The sequence below is a fragment of the Bufo bufo genome, chromosome 1, assembly GCF_905171765.1.
Source record: "Bufo bufo chromosome 1, aBufBuf1.1, whole genome shotgun sequence".
In the NCBI taxonomy this organism is placed as follows: Eukaryota; Metazoa; Chordata; class Amphibia; order Anura; family Bufonidae; genus Bufo; species Bufo bufo.
In genome coordinates, this window is record NC_053389.1 from 758,582,109 (window position 1) to 758,607,904 (window position 25,796).

The window sequence follows — 25,796 nt, forward strand, 5'->3', positions numbered from 1 at the left end:
ACTGCGGTTTTCTTTCCATCTTGGGATAGGGAGCAAAACGGATCCGGCATGACCCACAATGCAAGTCAATGGGGGAGGGTCCCTTATCTCTGACACAATAGAAAACTGATCCGTCAGTGCTCTGTTAAAGATAATACAACTAGATCCGTTCATAACCGATACAGATGGTTTTATTATCAGTAACAGAAGCATTTTTTGCTGATGCCTGCCGGATCAGGCAAAAACGTAAGTGTGAAAGTAGCCTAACTCAGTAACATCCATACATTAAGAACCTTTTCATTATGGAAACCTGGTCAGGTGATCTCAAGTCTGACTTCTTGCTCTAATGTGTAAACAGGAATTAGGTCTCTCCCCCGTAGAGAACTTCCTGTGAACTACAGGATGACATCATCACCATTCAAATCCATCATGGGAGTTCTTAGCCTCTCCTCACACTCCTCTGTATATCTCTGCATTGTGTTGAAGATATAATGTCCCCCTTATCTAACGGACCAGAATGCAGATATATAGCAGGTCGTGTATACAGTGATTAGCTGCAGTTATATAAAACTCCTGACTCACACTGTCTGTACTATCTGTGTGTGCAGACTCTCCAGTGAAGTTCTATGGGATGTAGCTTAACACTAGACTCCCTGCCTCCTGCATGTAAGAGCTGACAGGGGAGAGAGCTGCATCACATAGGAAAACATGGAGACTGCAGCTTGAGGGGACATCAGCTGTGTCACTAATCTGTCAGGGCTGCCATTATACAGAGCAGGGCATTGTGGCGAGACTCTGCCCCTCTGTCTCCGCAAAGCCATTGGCAATGACAGGGGTCCAACGTTTTCTGTAAGTCTTCACAAGGTATTTTGGCCCATTCCTCCATGCAGATCTCCTCTAGAGCAGTGATGTTTTGGGGCTGTCGCTGGGCAACACGGACTTTCAACTCCCTCCAAAGGTTTTCTATGGGGTTGAAATCTGGAGACTGGCTAGGCCACTCCAGGACCCGTTGCCCGGGCGGTGTGTTTGGGATCATTGTCATGCTGAAAGACCCAGCCACATTTCATCTTCAATGCCATTGCTGATGGAAGGAGGTTTTCACTCAAAATCTCACGATACATGGCCCCATTCATTCTTTCCTTTACATGGATCAGTCGTCCTGGTCCGTTTGAAGAAAAACAGCCCCAAAGCATGATGTTTCCACCCCCATGCTTCACATTAGGTATGGTGTTCTTTTGATGCAACTCTGCATTCTTTCTCCTCCAAACATGACGAGTTCAGTTTTTACCAAAAAGTTCTACTTTGGTTTCATCTGCCCATATGACATTCTCCCAATGCTCTTCTGGATCATCCAAATGCTCTCTAGCAGACTTCAGATGGGCCCGGACATGTACTGGCCTAAGCAGGGGGACACGTCTGTCACTGCAGGATTTCAGTCCCTGGCGGCGTGGTGTGTTACTGATGGTAGCTTTTATTGTATTCTCCATCACCACCTCCTCAGGCAAAGAGTTCCATAGTCTCACTGCTCTTACCATAAAGAATCCTCTTCTATGTTTGTGTACAAACCTTCTTTCCTCCAGACGCAGAGGATGTCCCCTCGTCACAGTCACAGTCACAGTCCTGGGGATAAATAGCTGATGGGATAGATCTCTGTACTGACCCCTAATATATATTTATACATAGTAATTAGATCTCCCCTCAGTCGTCTTTTTTCTAAAGTGAATAACCCTAATTTTGATAATCTTTCAGGGTACTGTAGTTGCCCCATTCCAGTTTTTACTTTAGTTGCCCTCCTCTGAACCCTCTCCAGCTCTGCTATGTCTGCCTTGTTTACAGGAGCCCAGAACTGTACACAGTACTTCATGTGTGGTCTGACTAGTGATTTGTAAAGTGGTAGGACTATGTTCTCATTACAGGCATCTATGCCCCTTTTGATGCAACCTATTATCTTATTGGCCTTGGCAGCAGCTGCCTGACACTGGTTTCTACAGCTTAGTTTGCTGTTAATTAAAATTCCTAAGGCCCCTTGCAGACGAGCGTGAGCGGATTAGGTCCGGATGCGTTCAGTAAAAATGCACAATTTCGCAAGTCCATTCAGTTTTGTTTGCAATCACGTTCAGTTCAGTTCAGTTTTTATCGCGCGGGTAAAATGCGATTTAAAAAAGGAATGTTTACAAACAACATCTCTTAGCAACCATCCATGAAAAACGCATTGCATCCGCACTTGCTTGCGGATGTGATGCGATTTTCACGCAGCCCCATTCACTTCTATGGGGCCAGCATTGCATGAAAATCACAGAATATAGAACATGCTGCGATTTTAAAGCAACGCACAAGTGATGCGTGAAAACCAACGCTCATGTACACAGACCCATTAAAATGAATGGGTCCAGATCGTGCGGCTGCAATGCGTTCGCATCACGCATTGCACCCGTGCGGAAGACTCGCTCGTGTGCAAGGGGACTAAGTCCTTTTCCATGTCAGTGTTAGGGCTCATGCACACGAACGTATATTCTTTACGTGTCCATTCCGGGTTTTTTGCGGACCGTATACGGAACCATTTATTTCAGTTGGTCCGCAAAAAAAAAACGGAAGTTACTGCATTCTGTTTCCTTATGTCTGTATTTCCATTCCGCAAAAAAATAGAATATGTCCTATTATTGTCCGCATTACGGACATGGATAGTTCTATTCTATCAGGGGCCAGCTGCTCCGTTCCACAAAATGCACACAGACGTCATCCCTATTTTTTGGGGGATCTAAATTTTGCGGACCACAAAATACATACGGTCGTGTGCAAGCCCCAGTGTTTTACCATTTAGTATGTACCGGTGACTTGCATTATTCCTTCCCATGTGCATGACCTTACATTTGTCAGTGTTAAACCTCATCTGCCACTTCTCTGCCCGAGCCTCCAGTCTATAGTATAGTGTGTGTGTGTGTGTGTGTGTGTGTGTGTGTGTGTGTGTGTGTGTGTGTGTGTGTGTGTGTGTGTGTGTGTGTGTGTGTGTGTGTGTGTGTACATACAATATACTGTCCTCTGTAGTGTGTGTATATATATTTAGTAATACAATGGGACAATTTTTTTTGCTCACTTTCAGCATTTATTTCTACAGTACTTTTAAGTGCATTCTCACACACAGCAGATTGTCTCATGCTTATGAATGGGGCTTTCAGAAATCCATGTGCTTGCTGCAAGAACAAGCCCATGCAGATGTACAGTGCCGCCATGTGTGAATATATCCACTTTGAAGAGTAACTGCACAGCTCCTTCCTGGAGAGAAGGCTCTGAGGACATCTTGGAATACACCCAATAGACTGTATTAGAGATCAGCAGACCTTGGCTGTAGACTTTATCAGCAATAGAAGTCATTTGGCACATCAGGGCAAGGACAGCAAGCAGAATATAATCTTATCTTCTGCAATCATCCTCATTGCCAGCGGGTTAGTACAAGGTGAGAACGCTAAACATGAAGCCAGGGGACCAAGATGATCTGAGAAGATAGGACGTGGAGCAGATAACCAGATAGTCCAGTCCATCTTATCAACGCTACTCATGAAGATATCAGGTCTCCAGGTCTAGGACGGGGCAAAGGGTGTCAAAAATCAGTAACTGGAAGCATGCAACTAGGCTGCACCTGCCAAGGAGGGAGGAAGACTCATTTGGATATTCTATTGTAGACATTTTTACATGGCTGGTAGTTGTAGTTCTACAGCAGTGTGATTGCCGTGTGAGCTTCACAGCCTCCTTGCAGCTTACCAGGCACAGCACCGTCAACTGGATAGAGACCATGCTTAGTGTTGCAGCTCAGTCTCAGTCACTTGAATGGGACTGAGCTGCAACCAGGCCACGAAACCATTAAATGTGACATCACTGGCCTAGGAAGAGGCTCCAGTTAGCACCGCGGCCTCCTCAAACATCTGATCGGCAGGGGTCCCGGGTATAGGACCATAGGCGTGCGCAGCCTATTTCATTAGGGTGTGCACCCCTAAATCACAAACACACCGCACGCGCATATGTGTATATATAGCCTTTATGCCATTAGCCCCCATTATGCCTCTCACTAACCCCCATCATCAGCCCTTATGCCTCATTAGTCCCCATTATGCCTCTCACTAACCCCCATCATCAGCCCTTATGCCTCATTAGTCCCCATTATGCCTCTCATTAGCCTCATTTTTTTATAAAATAAAAAAAACACTTACCTCTCTGCTCCTCGCCGCCCCCGATTTTCTTCCTCCTGATGTCGGCTCTCGGCTGTGCCCTCTGAACTGGCACTCACAGCGTGACATCACAAAGCGCCTTACACTGTGCGCAGGCCTGCACAGCCTAGGACCAGGAAGCGGTAATTACATAGTGTTCTCCACTTCCTGGTCCTCTGGTACTAATGAGCACTTCCAAAATGGAAGCACTTCATTAGTATTCGCCGGCCAGCAGGCTTGGTTAAGGTGTGCCCAGGCACACCCCATGCGCACGCCTATGTGTAGGACCTTCCAGCTGTGATCAACAGTCCTATGTTAAAGGAACACTTCTATCAGGAAGATGTATTTGTTTTTTAAACTCAATATTCATTGACAAGCATTTTTTCAGAATTATTTTCCAACAGCACTATACAATAGAAAATGAATTCTAAAATATCGTCCTGCTATGGCAGTCAACACAAAACATAAGACTTCCCATAAAGGTAGGTAACCCATCATCAGCTTACTACTACTGTGAGGGGAACAATGCTATCTGCAAGGAGACGCTCATAAAAACCACATAGATCAGTGTATTGTGTAATGGAGTCATCACGGGGTGCGCTCTCTGGCCGCTGTGATGGCCTGACAGAGCGTTAACAGACTGTTTTCAGAGCTAAAATCCAAATAAACATGAAGTTAAAAAGCCAGCACAAGAAGTAGAATACACTGGAGTGACTTCAAAAATAGTATACCGTATATACTACTAGAGTATAAGCCAACCCGAATATAAGCCGAGGCCCCTAATTTTACCCCCCCAAAAAATGGGAAAAATTATTGACTCGAGTATAAGACTAGGGTGGAAAATGCAGCTATAATGCAGAGTGTATGTGTATATAATGCACACACTCTACATTATATACACACATCTGCAAGAGGGTGACTCGGATTGATGGGAGTCTGACTCTGACTCCCTGTATTTAATGCAGAGTGTGTGCATTATATACACACACACACACTCTGCATTAAATACAGGGAGCCATCCACAGATCTCCCTCCCCGATGCTCACAGCAGTATATTTATAAACTAATCAGTAACTACTTTAACTTTAATCATTGCTCATTGCTGAGCTCTTTACTCTGAGTATTTGGATATCTTACTTTGTCTTAGCTCCGGTAATAGCAGGCAGTGCTCCCACTAGGCGGCGCAGGTGCGTGACGTCAGTGAGTGAGCGCCGACCCCCGCACTGCCTGCTATTACCGGAGCTAAGACAGACCTAGACTCGAGTATAAAAATATGTGCCAAAAAACTTGTCTTATACTCGAGTATATATGGTATACAGAAATCCATCCATCCAGAATATTCACATATATGTTGTTAATATGTGACGAAAACATATTGATGGAAGTTTCCCTTTAAGGTGACCATAGATAACGGTTGGCTGAATGCTCAGAAAATGGGGAAGGAAATAAGATGCTGTGAGTCACCTCTGGTAGCAGCTTATCTGCCTTTAGAACAAAGCTTTGGGTATGCTGAAATCAAGCATACCCAACCCCCTGAGTCCTGTTTACCGCCATAGATAGGTGGTCTAAAGCAACAAAAAAAAACTGGTACAAAAAAGTTTATTGGTTTCTAAGGCTACTTTCACATTCGCGTTTGGTGTGGATCTGTCGTGGATCTGCAGAGACGGATCCGTTCAGATAATAATACGAACGTCTGCATCCGTTCAGAACGGATCAGTTTGTATTATCTTTAACATAGCCAAGACGGATCTGAACACCATTGAAAGTCAACGAAGGACGGATCAGTTTTATATTGTGCCATAGAAAACGGATCCATCCCCATTGACTTACATTGTGTGTCAGAGCGGATCCGTTTGGCTCAGTTTCATCAAACGGACACCAAAACGCTGCAGCGTTCTGGTGTCGGCCTCCAAAGCGGAATGGTGACTGATCGGAGGCAAACTGATGCATTCTGAGCGGTTCCTTTTCCATTCAGAATGCATTAGGGCAAAACTGATCTGTTTTGGCTTTCCGTTTGTGAGATCCATTCAGGGCTCTCACAAGCGGAAAACCAAAACGCCAGTGTGAAAGTAACGTTATACGAGTATCTGAGTAGAAGGCATTTCTACAATAAGAGACAACTACATGACAGCCCACACAAATCACAAGAGACAGAAAATGCAAAACTCTTCTCTTAGGAAAGAAACTGATATACACTATGTGATAAAACAAGCCATAAACAACGTGTAGCAGTGCGCCATAATCTCAAACAGAAAAACGGTGTGTCTGCGCAGTCGAGTTCATGTAAAAGGTCTGCGCAGTCGAGTTCATGTAAAAGGTCTGCGCAGTCGAGTTCATGTAAAAGGTCTGCGCAGTCGAGTTCATGTAAAAGGTCTGCGCAGTCGAGTTCATGTAAAAGGTCTGCGCAGAACAGCATTGCCTGCGGCACAATCAGAATGCAGATTTTATTTTTCATTAGAAAGACGAAAAAGCTTTAGTATCTATTTAACCCCTTAGTGACCAGCCTGTTTTGGGCCTTAATGACCGAGGGGTTTTTTTTCTTTCCATTATCGCCTTCCAAGATATTTAACTTTTTTTTTATTCGAAGTCGATGTTGCCATATGGCTGTTTTTTGTACGACAGGTTGTAGTTTGGGGGCCACATAACTTACCGATTAACTTTTATTAAATCTTTCTGGGAGGGAGATGGAAAAAAACAGTCATTACTGCCACTGAGTTTTTATTAATTTTTCAGTGTAAATAACATGACAACTTAACTCTTTGGGTCAGTACGATGACAGCAATACCAAATACATAGTTTTTCTACGTTTTTCTACTTTTGCACAATAAAAACCTCTTTAAAAAAAATAAATATATATATATATATATATATATATATATATATATATATATATATATATATATTAATGGCGGCACCGGAAAAACACAAGAAGGGTGCTAAGTCCAGGGATGTAGCAGCTTACCCCATCAGATAAAGATGAAAAACGGACAGCACTCCAAGTAAAAGATAGTGGTGTTTAATCACCCATGTGGATGGCAACGTTTCAGCTCATACAAGAGCCTTTTTCAAGCTTGAAAAAGGCTCTTGTATGAGCTGAAACGTTGCCATCCACATGGGTGAATAAACACCACTATCTTTTACTTGGAGTGCTGTCCGTTTTTCTATATATATATATAAATAAAATATTAGTAGAAAAGACCAGCATTCGCTGTAGATGAATCTTTGTATTTTATTCAGTCACATATACAGGCAATAAGTGACGCGTTTCGGTGCTACCGCACCTTCATCAGACTGATTGAAGGTGCGGTAGCACCGAAACGCGTCACTTATTGCCTGTATATGTGACTGAATAAAATACAAAGAATCATCTACAGCGAATGCTGGTCTTTTCTACTAATTTTACATTGGGACGCCATCCCATAGACTCGTGCACCGCGACTTCAAACAGCAGTGCCGACCTGTGATCATATATATATATATTTGACTGCATTGTCTCCCCGATATGATGTCCGGATGTATTCACTTAAAATGTATTGTACTTTATTTTTACTATTTTGTTTAAGTATCACTTATGTATGTTAATTTGAGATGACCACATAAAAACCCACTATTGTATTTTATGCATTGCTTGAAAATGGTCCCAGTAAGCGGACCGAAACGTCGCTACTTGGGTGAATAAAGGATCCCACCACTTTTTCACCAGACGGATGTGCTGCGGTGTGATTATTCTTTTGTCTATTTGACACTTTTGGACCTAGTGTCGACACCGCTGGCACCCAGCGTTTTCTACTAGGTGTGCTGCCCTGAATTTTCATCAATATATATATATATATATTTTTTTTTTTTTTTTTTTTTTTTTTTTTGCATCGCCACACCACCCATTATTTTTTGTTTTTTTCTTTCTATGGAGCTATGAGGGCTCGATTTTTGTGGGACAACTTGTAATTTTCATTGGTATCATTTTGGGGTGCATAACCCTTTTGGATCAATTTTCACAGTTTTTTTTGGGGGGCGAATAAGAAAAAAACATTAATTCTGGCTTTTGTTTTTCTACTGCGTTCACTGTATGGGATAAATTACATAATTGCATAGTGTAGGTCGGTACAGATGCGACTATACCAAATAAGTGGAGATTTTATTTTTTGCAATTTTTTCTAATGAATAGCGTTTTTCAAATGGGAAAAAAAAATGCTCATTTTTTACATGGAATTGTATTTTTTTTTTCTAACCATTTAATACTCCCACATGGGGACTATAATAGGCAATCTTTTGATCGCTTCCAAAATACATGGCACTGTTCATGCAGTGTAATTTATTTTACCGTCATTGCTACACAGCCATCTGCAGTCTGAGGCCTAACAAAGGGCCCAGGCCTTCTAGGACATGCTGCAAGCGGGCCTGGGGATTTCATTAGGCCCCAGCTTGCGTGAACAGACATTGGCACCCCGTGACCTCATTTGTGGTGTGTCGATGGGAGAAAGAGGGAATCCGCTTCCTTTGTAACCGTTTTTATACCATGAGCGCTTTTGATTGCGGCATCTAAGGGGTTAAACAGCCTGGATTTGCGCTTCTGCTGGTCCAGGCCATAAGAGCAGGACTTCGGCTATCATCTGAAAGCTGAGTCTCGTGCAGTCTGGGTCGTACAAAAGGCGATAGCCCCTTAGTGACCACCACGTGTATTGGTGATCACTAAGGGGTTACTTTAATGCATCTAAAAATATTTATTTTTTTAAATAATTAATCAACCTTGCAAATAGTTTTGTGTGGTCTGATCCTGCAGTCATGTGTTCCTCCCCTTCAGTCAGGTCATCTTCTCCAGGATCAGACCACAAAAGGGTTTGTTTGTAGTCTGTAACCATGGAGACACACATGTCTGTATAGGAGCTTTAGACATAAAAAAACAGTACAACGGAAACGACTGCTGAAGTGTAACTACCCCTTAAAGCAACCACTGGAAATAAGAGGGTGTAACTTCTGCCCATACAAATATATGAATTTATTTACATAAACTCTGCATAAAAGGCTCTTTAGAAAGTGATGACCAAAATCCTCTGTCCAGAGCGCAGGAAATGCCCCTGCCAGCTCATTCAAGTCCATTATGATGCCCACAGAGGAAAGACTCGGGGTCTCGTTATAGGAAATTGAATCAGAAGTCCTAATTGTCACATTGCTCAAGATTCCGTTTTTTTCTTGGCATCCGTTTTCTTTTTCCCTTTTGTGTATTTGAAAGTACGTAGAGGGTTCTGGCTCTTCCTGAACTGTAATGGGAGAGGAGCATACACTTTAATATTTAGATAACACACTACAAGAGTATTAGCATTCAGGCATTGGAACTTCCTGAACCACCGGATAAAGTTTTCAGCGCCACCTGGTGGCTAAACCATAATACAAAAAAATTTGTGAAGCTGTCTAAAACAAAAATGGCATTGCTGCCCATAACAACCAATCACAGTGCAGCGATTGAGTTATTTTTTACATTATTTCACAAATCTGCCCAGTCTCATTTAACCCCTTAATGACCAGCCTGTTTTGGGCCTTACTGACCAAGCGTTTTTGTTCCTTTATTCATCGTCTCGTTCCAAGAGCTATAACTTTTTTATTTTTCTGTCTATATAGCTTTATGAGGGCTTGTTTTTGGCGGGACAAGTTGTAGTTTTTAATAGCGCCGTTTATTAACTCTTCCTTTAAAGGGGTATTGTCATCTTAATGATCACTGTTAATGATTTAACAGTGATAATTTTTCTAAATATATTTAATTAACAAATTCCCACCCCTTAGAAGAAAATAAACCTATACTTACCTGACTGTTGTCTTCCGTCTCCCCTGGTTACGGCCACCGCTCTTCTCAGGAATCGCGGTGGCCGCGTGTGCGCAGACAACTTCTTATCTTCTCCCGGCTGGCCGCGCGCTGTACTGAACGCGCACGCCGAGACCGCGCATGCGCTATGGAGATTTCTTCCTGGCCAGTATAGTATACTTGCCAGGAAGAAGTCACCAGGGCGCATACGCGCTCTCGGCGTGCGCGTTCAGTACAGCGTGCAGCCCGGCCGGGAGAAGACATCAATCAAGATGGAGCACGCCCCCTGCCGAGTGCCGAAACCAGGAAGTGGACAGCGCGCCGGGAGCAGGTAAGTATTAAACGGCGTCATGAGAATACCCCTTTAAGTTATAAATTTAATGGCGTTCATTTTTCTGTATAAATAACATAAATATCTTTATTCTCTGGGTCACTACGATTACAGTGATACCAAATAACGAGATTTTTGTGAAACTCACCTATAAAATCTCTTTCTCGCGGGGTTCATTGGGGGACACAGGACCGTGGGGGACACAGGACCGTGGGTATAGCTTGCTGCTGCCACTAGGAGGCGACACTAGGCTGAAAAGTGATAACTCCTCCCCTGCAGGCTATACCCCCTCCAGCCTGGAGAGAGCATATCAGTTTGTGCCCAAGCCATAGGAGTAGGAGAAAATAACCATACGGTAAACAACCAACAACTGACCAACGCCAGTCGGATCAAACCAGAACTGGGGCCATACTGGCTCCACAACCGCCAACAATCACAGCAAACAGAAATTACTGGGTGGGAGCTGTGTCCCCCAATGAACGCCGCGAGAAAGAGATTTTACAGGTGAGTTTCACAAAAATCTCGTTTTCTCGCTGGTATCATTGGGGGACACAGGACCGTGGGACGTCCTAAAGCAGTCCACGGGGAGGGAAAAAATCACATGCCCATGGAGAAACAAACGCCCTCGAGGATGCGTAACTCACTGCCGCCTGCAAGAATTTGCTGCCTGGAACAGTATCCGCCGGTGCCTAGGAAGGCACCCAGTAAGACTTGATGAACGTGTGCCCGGAAGACCAGGATACTGCCTTCCACACTGGAAGCTACTGCATGAAGGAGATGGACCCGAGAAGCGCCGACCGCTGGTCGGGTGGGCCAAGACTCAGCTGGGCGTTGCCTACCCGAGGGCAAATGCCCGAGCAACTGTTGAACGGATCCATCTGGAAAACAGCCTTTGGAGGCCGTCAGCCTTGACAAGGACCCCAGGATAAGAATTGGTAGAAGTCCGTAGGGCTGTAAGCGCTAGTCAAGGACAAGCAAGCTTAGAGGCCAAATCACATGGCTGATGGAGAGCTCGGTTCGTGTACTACGAGGGAGAAGAAGAGAAACCCATGTCTGTGAGGTGTGGAAAGGCGACCAACTACTGCGAAAAAAGAGGATCCTGGACGGAACACTGCCCTATGTTCATACTTAGTAACATAGTACATAAGGCCGAAAAAAGACATTTGTCCATCCAGTTCGGCCTGTTATCCTGCAAGTTGATCCAGAGGAAGGCCAAAAACCCTGTGAGGTAGAAGCCAATTTTCTCCACTTTAGGGGAATAAAAAATTCCTTCCCGACTCCAATCAGGCAATCAGAATAACTCCCTGGATCAACGACCCCTCTCTAGTAGCTATAGCCTGTAATATTATTACACTCCAGAAATACATCCAGGCCCCTCTTGAATTCCTTTATTGTACTCACCATCACCACCTCCTCAGGCAGAGAGTTCCATAGTCTCACTGCTCTTACCGTAAAGAATCCTCTATGTTTGTGTACAAACCTTCTTTCCTCCAGACGCAGAGGATGTCCCCTCGTCACAGTCACAGTCCTGGGGATAAATAGCTGATGGGATAGATCTCTGTACTGACCCCTGATATATTTATACATAGTAATTAGATCTCCCCTCAGTCATATTTTTTCTAAAGTGAATAACCCTAATTTTGATAATCTTTCAGGGTACTGTAGTTGCCCCATTCCAGTTATTACTTTAGTTGCCCTCCTCTGAACCCTCTCCAGCTCTGCTATGTCTGCCTTGTTTACAGGAGCCCAGAACTGTACACAGTACTCCATGTGTGGTCTGACTAGTGATGTGTAAAGTGGTAGGACTATGTTCCTATCACGGGAATCTATGCCCCTTCTGATGCAACCCATTATCTTGTTGGCCTTGGCAGCAGCTGCCTGACACTGGTTTTTGCTGCTTAGTTTGCTGTTTATTAAAATTCCTAGATCCTTTTCCATGTCAGTGTTACCGAGTGTTTTACCCTTTAGTATGTACGGGTGACTTGCATTATTCCTTCCCATGTGCATAACTTTACATTTGTCAGTGTTAAACCTCATCTGCCACTTATCTGCCCAAGCCTCCAGTCTATCCAGATCCCTCTGTAGTAGTATACTGTCCTCATCAGTGTAAATTACTTTACACAGTTTAGTGTCATCTGCGAAAATTGATATTTTACTATGCAAGCCTTCTACAAGATCATTAATAAATATATTGAAGAGAATAGGGCCCAATACTGACCCCTGAGGTACTCCACTAGTGATAGTGACCCAATCTGAGTGTGTACCGTTAATAACCACCCTCTGTTTTCTATCCCTCAGCCAGTTACTTACCCACTTACAGATGTTTTCTCCCAGTCCGAGCATTCTCATTTTATATACTAACCTTTTATGTGGTACAGTGTCAAATGCTTTGGAGAAGTCCAGATATACAACATCCATTGATTCGCCGCTGTCAAGTCTAGAACTTACCTCCTCATAGAAACTGATTAAATTAGTCTGACATGACCGATCCCTCATGAAGCCATGCTGATATGGCGTTATTTGCTTATTTCCGTTGAGATGCTCTAACATAGCATCTCTCAGAAAACCTTCAAACAGTTTACCCACAACAGATGTTAAACTTACCGGCCTATAGTTTCCAGGCTCTGTTTTTGGCCCCTTTTTGAATATTGGCACCACATATGCCACGCGCCAATCCTGTGGGACATTCCCTGTCAGTATAGAGTCTGCAAATATCAGAAATAAGGGTCTGGCTATGACATTACTTAATTCCTTTAGGATACGGGGGTGTATGCCATCCGGTCCTGGCGATTTGTCTATTTTAATCTTTTTAAGTCGCTGATGTACTTCTTCCTGGGTCAGACAGGACACTTTTAATGGGGAATTTATTTTTACATTCTGCATGTCATCTGACAGTTTATTTTCCTCAGTGAATACATTGGAGAAAAAAATATTTAACAGCTTTGCTTTCTCCTCGTCGCTCTCTGCGACTCCCCCCTCATTACTCTTTAAAGGGCCAACACCTTCAGATTTATACTTTTTAACATTTATATAATTGAAGAACATTTTAGGGTTAGTTTTACTCTCTTTGGCAATTAATCTCTCGGTCTCTAGTTTGGCCGCTTTTATTTGTTTTTTACATGTTCTATTTTTTTCCTTAATAGTTTTTCAGTGCTTTCGTGCTACCCTCCTGTTTTAGTGTTTTATATGCTTTCTTTTTGTCATTTATTGCTTTCTTTACAGTTCTATTTATCCACATTGGTTTCTTTTTGTTCCTTAACCTTTTATTACAATACGGTATGTACCTCTCACAATGAGTTTTTAGGATGTTTTTAAAGATATCCCATTTTGTGTCTGTATTTGTGAGGACTTTGTCCCAGTTAGTTTGGCCTATGGCCTCTCTTAGTTGGCTAAATTTAGCTTTTTTGAAGTTTGGTATTTTTGTTCCTCCCTGTAGAAACGCTCTTTTGAATGATAATTGGAAGGTTATTACTTTATGGTCACTATTTCCCAGGTGTCCCCCGACCTGCACGTCTGTTGTTCTGTCAGGTCTATTGGTTAATACTAAGTCCAGTATGGCCGTCCCTCTAGTCGGGTCCTGAACCAGTTGGGAGAGATAATTGTCTTTGGTTATTGCCACGAACCTGTTTCCCTTATGAGATATACAAGTTTCAGTTTCCCAGTCTATATCTGGGTAGTTGAAGTCCCCCATAATAACCACCTCATTATGATTTGCCGCCTCGTCTATCTCGTTTAGTAGTAGATTTTCTGTGGACTCTGGTATATTCGGTGGTTTATAGTAAACTCCTATTAGTAATTTATTGTTGTTTTTAGCTCCATGTATCTCTACCCACAGTGACTCCACATGTTCATGTCCGTCACTTATATTTTCTCGGACTGTGGGCTTTAGACAGGACTTTATATAAAGGCAGACCCCTCCCCCTCTCCGGTTTTGACGATCCTTTCTAAACAGACTGTAACCTTGTACATTAACCGCCCAGTCATAGCTATCATCCAGCCATGTCTCAGTTATTCCCACTATGTCATAGTCCTCCTCACACATCACTAATTCCAGTTCACCAGTTTTATTAGTCAGGCTTCTGGCATTAGTATACATACATTTTAAAACTGAGAGACTTAAAGAAAAAAATACGTACAGGAAAGGCGTATCAACTCAGAGAAAAAAATAAAAATAAAAAAATAACGCCACCGCAGCTGTGGAAGTAGAACTAAAAGGCCAAGTCCGTAGGATTCACCTCTGGTCCAGAGAACGCCCCCTAGGGAGCGGAATATTGTTAGACCAACGCCCTTATAGCCATAGAGGCTGGTGGTGAGATTTCTAGTGAGAGAAGCTGCCTGATAATCACTAAGAAACAAACGCCTGAGCCAGGCGTGCCCCACTGCAGGCCAAAGTATCAATACCACATGGGAAAGGTAAAGTAAAGCCAATGTGAGCACCGCTAGTGATGGGAAGCCCCGTCAGTGACTATATTTCAACAAAGCGGCAACGCTGCCTGGAAGGGCAGATGAGTGGAACAAAGATGAGAGAAAAACTCTTGCCGGGTGAAGTTCGACTACGCTCCACCCGTCTTGGGAAGGCTCTCAGTCCACCCCCGGAATGAGCAGTGAAAGAACAACCACCATTGGCTTGAGGTGACGTAGATATCACCGACATCTGAAGAGAGGTAGCACCAATGGCGTTACGGTATGACTACTAGAATCCAGGTCCCGCTTAGAACGGCAATCTAGTGTTGACGAGTGCCGTAGGGACTGATCTACCCAGTAGAACGCACTCAAAAAGTAGGTGCCACTCACTGTAGTCTTCAACAAAAGATTATGTCTTTATTGGTCACAAACAATACTCTGCGACGCGTTTCGGCTCACATCAAGAGCCTTTCTTAAACATATGGATATGGATTAGATGTGGCAGAAGGACAACAGTTGTCAGAGCCACGGACCCTTATTGGTAGTAAACCAGAAAGAGGCCAGAACTAAAGCCCATTCCCATGTGAGACTGGAGCTCTACAGCGTCTAGTGGTGATGCGATACTCTGCCTGAAGGGGAGGCCCTACAAGGGAAGTCCCAAGAGTAATGCTCACGCCATACTCCAGCTGAGGAATAGGCCACACCGTAGAGGTCACTGATTCTCGTGTTAGAGGAATCCGTTGCCTGACGAAAGAACTGTGCAGAAGGAACCTTAGCATGTAATGGTGACTCAAACACCCCTCGTGCGGTAGAGGTTACCGCATGCTCCGCCAGCGTGGACATGAGGGGAAGGCCTGAGGACATCCAGTAGAATTTCTGGTATCAAGCTGGCCCAGTTAGTAGAGCTAACCTTAAACCCTCCACCTGAAAAGGGCGCTGAACAGGAGCAACTGCCGAATTAGTACCAGGGTAGAACCCCTACCTGAGGGGGGCTGTCTCGCTACAGCGACTAGGAGCATCTAGCCCTAGCGTGAAGACTACCCTGCGAAGGAGAAGCCGTTGTAGTAGCCACTGCAGATTGCCAGCATAACGCCCTCACCTAGATAAGGATGAGTGGTGGACGAAGCATCCGGAGTCGGTGGAATACTCTGCTTGCTGGATCTTGACCACAGTACTCTGTGCAGTGTGACTGACCCTAACGGTGGAGTGCTCATGGGGATGCGGAGTCTCTGGGACACCTAAGGCTGGGTGACACCCCTGAGAGCACAAAGGCCGACATTTTTGTGTCTCCAATAAGTGCATGAAGAAAAGAGGGATACAGTATTGGAGTGTCCATATTATCCAGTGGCAGTATCCATATGCCACTAGATGAGAATATCAGGCACCAGCGGTACCGACTGTTGCCACGGACCACCTGTGAAGGAACCCAAGGCCTCTAGATTCGTGGCGCAGCTGAAATACAGCATGCAAAGATGCATAGTGATCCCCCCGTTACTGGATCGTTTGTAAAGGGTAATGCCATAGGAAGTATGTGATGGCAAATGGGAGATGGAATAGTAACCAACGGAAGCGCAATCCCCCGGTTATGGAAGGGGGTAGTGCGATAGTCAGAACCGCAATCTACAGAAGTGTAATTACCCACCCAATGGAGGGGGAAAAATCTACGGCAAGCACTGCGCCCAGTGGCAGTGCAAACGCTTTACCTATGATCGGGAGTAATATATCCAGTAAGTACTGTAACCCGAGGTAGTGCGAATACATCACCCATCGAAGGGGGTAACGCACCTAGCAGGAACTTGCATATGACGAGTTCTGTACTCTGTGGGAAGTGCCATCATCCCACCCCAGAAAGGGTGTAATGCGTACGTAAACACTGCGACAGCAGTGAGAATGCCATAATGCCACCTATACAAAAGGTTAATGTATGCTGACGATACTGAGCCCAGTGGAACTTCAATTCTGCCACTCACAGAACGAGGGCACCTATGGCTGGCATTGAGGCCAATGCTAGTGAGGTCAGTCCACCTCAGGAAGGAGGTAATACCCAAATTAAGCACTGTATCTAGTAGAAGTGTAAGTAGTGCCTAAGGAAGGGGTTAATGCATACACCAGAACCAGAAAATTAATCCGGATTCATGTCAGAGTCCGAATAACTGTCCTGCTTCAGCTCGCTCGTGCGCAGTTCCACCTCTCAGCCTCTAGCCCATGGCTGTTGTAGGCTGTGGTGGTGTTGATATAAGAACCAAACTACCCGGAGGTGGAATGGAACTAAAAGGTCTGCTTACTGATTGCGCAGATGGTGCTCTATTAACCAAACGACCCAGGAGGGTGGGTTGGGAGCTTCCAGAGGTCCTCCGCTGAGTTGAGCAAGAGGAGAAACTCAAACAGACGCCCCCGGAGGGTGGATAGGAAGTTACAGTTGTCCTCAACTGGATTTGCGCAGTTGTAGTATTATTAACCAACCGGCCTCAGAGGGCGGATTGGGATCCTCCAGATGTACCCCACTGGACTTTGCAGTTGGAGCATTATCAACCAAACGGCCCGGAAGGCGGATTGGGGACTCTTCGGATGTACTCCACTGGATTTACGCAGTTGGAGAATTATCAACCCAACAGCCCAGAGGGCGGATTGGGATCCTCCAGATGTACCCCACTGGATTCACGCAGTTGGAGCATAATCAACCAAACGGCCCGGAGGGCAGAATGGGAACCCCTCAGATGTACCCCACTGGATTTGCGCAGTTGGAGAATGGATTTTGTGGTCTGAGGAGGGCAGGATTTGTTGCGCATAATTTTTTTTATTTTTTTTTGGTGAGGACCTAACCTCATATGGAGAGGTCAGGAAGGGCTGTATACCGCAATATTAAGGCACATTGTGCCTGCAGAAAGAAACCTATGGTAAACAGGGGCCTGAAAAAAAGGTGGCTGTGCAGGAAGGGTTAACCCTGCTCAGAGGACCGGAGCGGAGCGGAGCTCAGCGGGCACCTGGGGGAGGAGGGACAGCTAGTCGGGGAGGATTCGCGCCTAAAGGACGAACCCGCCCCCTCCATAATCGGAATGAAAGTAGGCCGCAAAGCCGGGACATAAAGTTCGGCGCACAGCCGACCGGGCGGTACTGCCGGCCGGCAACCACAGAGGGACTTAAAGGTAACCGCCGATACCCCCTCCAGATCAGTGGGCAGATGTGTCCACCTGCTGCGGGAACCCATCCTGTGGCCGCAAAAAAACTGTACGGGAACAGACGCCCCTACGACACTAAGCTAAAAACTGATATGCTCTCTCCAGGCTGGAGGGGGTATAGCCTGCAGGGGAGGAGTTATCACTTTTCAGCCTAGTGTCGCCTCCTAGTGGCAGCAGCAAGCTATACCCACGGTCCTGTGTCCCCCACGGTCCTGTGTCCCCCAATGATACCAGCGAGAAACATCGTTTTTTTTACAATAACCGGCTGTCAATATAAAAGTAGTCGACAACCCCTTTAAGACATTGCCAGCATATTGTTATGATATGCCATAACAGTCCAGACAGTGGGGGTCTGATCACTGTGCCCACTACTGATCGCTGGCATCGGCACTAAGAAGGCGTCATGCCCCCTTCCCCTTGTCAGAGGCCACATAATCAGCCGGTCACTATAAATAGCAGACAATGGACATAAGGGGGTCATTTGATTAGACTGGCGTTTTAGACGCCGGTCTTAACCCTAATAGCTGGCACTGGATCCGACGAAGTTACGTAGACACTTGCCTATACATGACTTTGGTGTATCCAGCGCCAATCTAAATGTAAGACCGCTTCCTTGCTGGCTTACATTAAGACCATTTTCTAAGCCTAAAACAGGCGTAGAAAATGCCCATCTCTTTCCCCGCCATGCCCAATTTTTGAGACCTGGCGTGAGTGGGAAAAAGTAGCAGATTGTGACGCATATAACCTTTGTGCCGCAATCTGCTCCAAAAATACGCCTAATACAGGCATATTTCTGGATAATAGGAAAGCACTATGGGGATCATTTAACTACCCTGCCACCGGGTTCTGGGGTCAGCAGGGGTCATGGATCTCCTTCCGTTGAGGAGCACTCACCTTTTTGGGTGGTGCACTGGAGGGACCCGGCTGCATCCTTTTCCTCTTCTTTTTCTTTAGTAAAGGATTTGCAACAGAGCGCAAGGAAGGGGGAACTGCAACGACAGAAATGAGGCGGCAGTCAATAAGGAGCAGCTGAGGAACATTACCACAGTGGTACCGTATACACAAGCAGCACTAAGGTCAGTTTTAGAAAAGAGTATCCAGTCTCGGAGACGCACTCCGCATGGGAGCAGAGTTTCCTGGATTGGACCCTGCTCCTTTTTGAAGTGAACTTGTAGCATCAGAATGGTTTATGATGCTGTGAATTCCTACTGAACTGTAGTCACAAAACGCCCTGACTACCGTTCAGAAGACATGCGGCGACGCAGCAATTCACAGCTTCATAAATCATTCTGATGCTACAAGTTCACTTCAAAAAGAAGCAGTGTTCAATCCGGGAAACGCTGCTCCCGCGCAGAGTGAATACGCTTATGTAAAACGGACAGAAAGAGCAAAAATACAGGAGCCGTGGCATCCATTTTCTATTGTGTCAGAGAAAACGGATCAGTCACCATTTCCTTGCATTGTGAGTCATGCCGGATCCGTCTTGCTCCACACCCCATGATGGAAAGAAAACCACAGCGTGCTGCGGTTTGCTCTCCGGTATGAGAACGCAACCAAACAGAACGGAATGCATTTTAGAGCATTACGTTCTGTTTTGTTCCCATTGACAATTAATGGGGACAAAAGGGAAGTGTTTTTTTCCCGGTATTGAGACCCTATGACGGATTTCAATACCGGAAAATATTAACGCTAGTGTGAAAGTAGCCTTAAATCTGATAGGTGAACTGGACGTGTGGACACATCTGCCTGGAAAAGCTGGGTGCTGAACTAGCGACATACTGGTTGTCACCCAGTTTTTCTAGCTTCCGAATCTGCAAACCTGCCATGTTATACGCTTATATGGGGAGGTCACCCATTACTGCAATACCTGGGAAGATCTGCAAGAGCTTGATGACATCTGGAGCTGTAATGGGGGCCATACTGCTCGTCTCCCAGAAACCGATATAACGAGGAAATGCTGCTTGCTGGCGATTTTACAGATTTCAGGAATAAATGCACATTAACAGCAATTCAGATTTCCCATAACCATCTAGAGTTAAACGGGTTGTCTCATCTTAGGATATACCACCAATGTCAGGATAGGTTCAGGTTCTACGGATGGGACCCGCACCTCTCTCCAGAACGGGGCCCCCCTAGAGAAGGTCAGTGGACCACTCATGCCCAGCATGCTCTCAATTCATTTCTATGGGAGTTCCGAAAAAAGCTGAGCGAGCGCACTGCACAAGAAATTAATGGAGAGCGCACTGCACAAGCACAGCCACCGCTCCATTCACTTCTATGGGACTGCCGGAGATGAATGGAGGTTGGCCGCGCATGTACGGCTGCTCTCTGCTCACTTCATGAGTCCCATTCTCAAGACAGAGACGCACCCATCTAATCAGGAGTGCACCTAGACTTTCTTCTGCCTGAGGTGAAAAATGTAACTGCGTCCCAACCCCCCACGCCCACTTCTTAACCTAACCCCTTCCCTCCTGCCCTACTGTTAAAGACATACTTGGAAAACATTACATACAGGGTAATGCAGCGCCACATACTGTGCCCACTGTGCTTCCCAATACTATACTGCAGAAACAGATAATCCCCCTTCTGCCCCTACCTGGTGCCTCACCTGGCCTCATTGGTGGTGCACCCCTGTATCTAATATTGGTGGCATATCCTAGAGACAACCCCTTTAAGCACACTTTTGGGTCGGGTCCTACTATTCTATACACACAGGTGTATGTGCACACCAGAGGAGCCATGGCTGGAGGACACTAAATTCGGAATGTGAAGCCACAAGTAAGTAGCAAGCCTTAGGCCTGGAACATATATGATAGCAGCTACATACGATGGCATTGATGTCTGTGGTTGCTGCCATGCAATAATTTGAATGGCAGTTCCTGAATTATTAAAGAGCCCCTGTCAGCAGGATCAACTCAATTTGATCAGGCATACTGTGTGATGGGGTTGATTCTGCTGATTAAAATCATACTTGCCTTGTGTAAATTGGTTAAGGGAAAAATATAAAAAAAAACTTTTTATGCAAATCAGGCTCCTCGGTGCACCTCCACTTTCCAGTGCTAACCACCCCCCTCGGTGCACAGAAGCCCCTTTTACTCGGGAATGCTGCAACTGATTTTCACAAGACAGGTGTCATTTTAACCAGCATGATCAACCCTACGAGGCAGTACCACTGGGTTAAGAGAGTTGATCCTGATGACAGGTGCCCTCTAAGCACACAGCAGCTGTAATGTACATATATATGGTATTCGAAGTATCTTCTAAATGTTAAAGACTAAATGCTCAGGCACACGACCGTATGTATTTTGCGGTCTGCAAAAACAGACCCGCAAAAAGTACGGATGCCGTCTGTGTGCAGTCCGTATTTTGCAGAATGGAACAGCCGGCCCCTAATAGAACAGTTCTATCCTTGTCTGTAACGCGGACAATAATAGGACATGTTCTATTTTTTGGGCGGAACGGACGTAAGGACATACGGAAACGGGATGCACACGGAGTAACTTCCGTTTTTTTGGGCAGAACCATTGGAATGAATGGTTCCGCATACGGTCCAACAAAAAAACGAACGGACATGGGCCCTAATAGAGTGTCAGTATAAAGGAATCGCACATTTTCAGGACTTTGTAACCCGTTTCATGTCTTATCTCACGCCTTCACCGCTGTCTGTCCGGTTCTCATGCCCTCCATCAGCGGGGACCCCTCTCTATATACTATCAGAGTATTTGGCCAGTGATGCGGCACCCTGCGCTAGATCTGGACTAATTCTTGATTTATTTCCCAGCAGGTCATTCGGCCCACGCGTACTTAGGTAATCGGGAACATTTTTCAGATGAGGTTTCACTATTGCAGGGTGCAGAGGTCTGTCATGACGGAGGAGATTGAAATCCCTTGGGTTATCTTCAAAATACGTCTGTTGGGACCAAAGGAAAGAGATTAGGAAAGTACAATCAAAATTCCATTTATCACACCCCAGCAATATCACGCAAAATGGAAACTGTTATAGGTGCCGCACACACCAGCCAATCAGATTTCAGCTTTTATACCTACAGGGTAGGCAGAAAGATGGGAAGAGTAGGTCCGATTGGTCGTTATGGGAAGCTGCCTCCCTTTTGGGTAGGGTTAGATTTAAAGGAGATAACTATTAGATCGATGTGGGGGTCCTACCACTGGGACCCCCACTGATCACGAGAAAGGGGCCCCCGTACCCCCTGCAGCCGCCCTGAAATGAGCGGATCAGCCGGTCTGGCATGCGTTCGGCCACTCCATTCATCTCCATAGGAATTCCGGCGATAGCCGAGTACAGCGCTCATCTTCATAGAAATTAATGAAGCGTCCATGAGCATGTTTGACCGGCCGTTCCATTCATTTCAGGGGGGCTGCTGTTTTCGTGATTGGTGGGGGTCCCAGCAGTAGTATCTGTTATCCCCTTTTCCTGTGATGGCTGACCTCCGGAACTCCAGCTGTGATAAAACTACGACTTTCACGATAACACTTGCTCAATGAATGGAGCATGCTGGGAGTCGTAGTTTCACCACAGCTGGGGTGCCAGAGGTCAGCCATCACTGCCCTATCCCGAGGATAGAGGACAATTTCTAACAACCAGAATACCCCTTTAAATCGCTCACAAACTACTGTTCATAAGAATGTATGATGTCAATTACAAATGATCGTAGTCCGCTTTTTTTTATATTTTTATTTCTTTTGATAGGACTACAGAGAAATTTTAACAATTTCCTGGAAGGCTAGGTGACCACCATGACTTGCTTTATAATACTCTGTATGGCTAATCTGTAGTGGTGGAGTGCTATCCTGCTGGAGCGGGAGTGGAGGCCATACAGGTTGTCACCCAGTTTTCCCAAAAACAAAATCGACCTAATAAATTGATGAATCTTTGACAGCTTGCAGGATAGGGACGAGCAAGGACTAATTGTATGCCCCTCCTCAATAATGCTGTAAGAACGCATTTTAGGCACCGGCCTTCTGGTTTTGCACTCTGTATTAAAAGGGAAGGAAATGTATAAAATTCAGAGCTAAAAACAGAAATAGACACTCAGCAGGAACAATGAAATCATTATAGACAAAGATTAAAACGTCAGCCACCTGTCCCTACTAGACACAGTGACCTGTACTCCTGCTGATAAGACCCGTCCGCGGTGCCAGCTGCCGCAGAACATTGCAGGAGAAGGCACAGAAATCGGGTTATGTAACTAACTGTGGCTATGATGTGAAGGCCGGTCATGGAGGACACACGGATGTGACTCATCCAGTAAACTCAGCTGCACCTTTTATAGGGCATGTGTAAGGGCAGAGATGACATACATAAACTGCTTACTGTAAAAAAAAAAAAAAAAAAACTATTTGAGATAGAAATGAGAATTATTAAAGGGGTTGTCCCATCTCAGCATGGTGCTATAATGTCAGGACAGGTGGGACCCAGACCTATGTCCAGAATGGGGCCCCAAAAGTGGAGAGCACACCACGCATGTACAGGAGTTCTGAAAATAGTCGACCACCGGTGCTGCTATTTCCAGCGTTCCACATTGGTGAATGGAAAGGTGGACGAGGTTTCTCGCTATTTTTGAAAGTCTCATAGTAATGAATGGAGCGCACGCCGCGCAGATGCAGAGCTGCAGCTATCTGACATTTGTGGCATAGGCATATCTTAATAGGCCATAAATGTTGATATGGAACAAACCCTTTAACGCCATGCGGACATCCAACATACATGTATGGTGGATGCCCACGCTAGGCAGACATCCGGGGCTAATGTTTACGATCGGCGATAACACTGATCGCAGACATTTAACTCTTCAATTGTCACCATGGCATCTGAGGCAGCTTTCCGCTGTCTGTGGCAGGGCACCATACGAACCTACTTAATGTTCCCTAGGCGGCAATGGTAAATCAACTGTTCAAGTCTCCTAGGAGGACTTAAGTGAAAAATAAAAAGTAGTTAAAAAAAAAAAAAAAACATTAACCCTTAGGATACCGGAGGTTTTTTTGTTTTTGCATTTTTATTTTTCTTCCCTATTTTCCGTGAGCCATAACTTATTTATATTTCCGGTCACATAGATGTATGAGGGCTTATTTTTTGCGGTACAGGTTGTACTTTCTAATGCCACTATTAATTATGGCATAAAATGTAGTGGGAAGCGGTAAAACAATTCCAAATGGGGTGGAATTGAAAAAAAAAAATGCAATTACAGGTTTTGTTTCTACAGCGTTTACGGCAAAACTGACCAATGCCCTTTATTCACTGGGTCAGTACGATTACAACGATACCCCATATGTGTACGTTTTTTAAATCTGAATAACGTAAAAATAAATTAAAAAACTTTGATAAAAAATTATATATTTTTTTTACATCACCATATTTGATCCCCATAACTTTTTTTTTTTACTTATGTCTACTGAGCTGTTTAGGGGCTCATTTTTTGCAGGACAATCTGTAGTTTTTATTGATACCATTTTGGAGTGTGCATGACTTTTTGATCACATTTTATTAAAAAATTTTGGGTAAGAGAAGCAATGAAAAAACTGTAAATTGGCCATTTTGACCCTTTTTTCGTTACGCCATTTTTATATTTTAATAGTATGGGCATTTTCGGTCGCAATGATACCCATGATGTTTATATTTGTTATTTAGGTATTTATTTTTTAATTATACGGAAAGGGGGGGGTGATTTTTTTAAAATATATATTTAAAAAAAAAAAAAATTGTAATCATTTTGAAGCTCTTATATGAGCCTAGAAATAATTTTGTTTAATTTTTTATTTTGTTCTATCAGGGATTTTTTAATTGACATTTAAACCCTAATTTGCTCATTTCTTATGCCGGCCAAAATAAGAATTGCAGTATGAATACTTTCATCCTCGTCAGCGAAGCTGAAAGTATTCAGCACAACTACTGATGCCCACTTTGGCCACACGGGGCATCGGTAGAAAGCACTGGTCACGGCATCTAAAGCATTTAATTACCGCGATCGGCATTATTGCCGGTCACCGTAATTAGCCGCAGGTTTCTGCTGTTTGAGATCTGCCGGCCATGGCGCCCACTGCAAGTGCGAGCAGGCACCATGTTTACACATTGCTCCAGCGCCGTACATGTATGGCGCTGGTAGCGAAGGGGTCAAAATTAACAAAAATTTAATCACCCCCTTACCCATGATAAAAATAAATTTTAATAAACTAAAAGCCATTAGCACCGCCGCCTCCCAAAATGCCTAAACTATTAGAATAAAAATGTATTTATCCCATATTGTGAATGCCATAACAGGAGAAAAAAAAATATCTATATGGCCAATTCAGAGTTTTTTTTCATCGCTTCACCTCCCAATAATTTAATAGAAAGTGATTAAAAAGTCATACAAACTCAAAAATTGCATCATTGAAAACTACAAATTGCCCTGCAAAAATTAGCCCAATGCAGCTGTGTAGACCCAACTATGAAAATCAAAATGCTGTTTTTTTGCTAAGTTTTTTTTAAGTATTAAAAACACAAGAAAAACTATATAAAATGTGCTATCGCTGTAATTGTACTCACCAGAAAAATGTAAAGGAACAGATCAGTTTTACCACATAGGGAACATTGTACAAAATGGAACCCATAAAACAGTGGTGGAATTTCGTTTTGTTTTTTAAATTCCACCCCATTTTTCTAACTTCTGACTACATCAAATGCAATACTAAATGGTGCCATTTGGAAGATCGGGAGTAAAAACTGTAAACGTAATAAAGGAAAATTGTTCTATCCTTAAGGGGTTAAGCTTGCTACAGGAAAAAAAAAAATGGATCCAGAAGCCCAATGTCAAATGATCTGATTCTACCCCAATAATGATGGCTGAAGCACACCTAGTCAGAGTGCCCCCTATAATGACCACAGTAATGCCCTGAAGAATAGCAAC

At 44.4% G+C, this 25,796-nt stretch overlaps 1 protein-coding gene across 1 annotated transcript in view; it reads right to left on the reverse strand.

Moving 5' to 3' along the window:
- Positions 1 to 8,356: 8,356 nt before the first annotated feature.
- DDX56 (DEAD-box helicase 56) overlaps positions 8,357 to 25,796 on the reverse strand; it is a 49,870-nt gene continuing 32,430 nt past the window's right edge. Inside the window, exons 12-14 of the mRNA XM_040414575.1 lie at positions 21,697 to 21,802; positions 18,787 to 18,881; positions 8,357 to 9,439 (exon numbers count right to left, since the gene is read on the reverse strand). Coding sequence (XP_040270509.1) covers positions 9,353 to 9,439; positions 18,787 to 18,881; positions 21,697 to 21,802 — 288 coding nt within the window. The 3' untranslated portion in view covers positions 8,357 to 9,352. The remainder of the gene's footprint in view (positions 9,440 to 18,786; positions 18,882 to 21,696; positions 21,803 to 25,796) is intronic.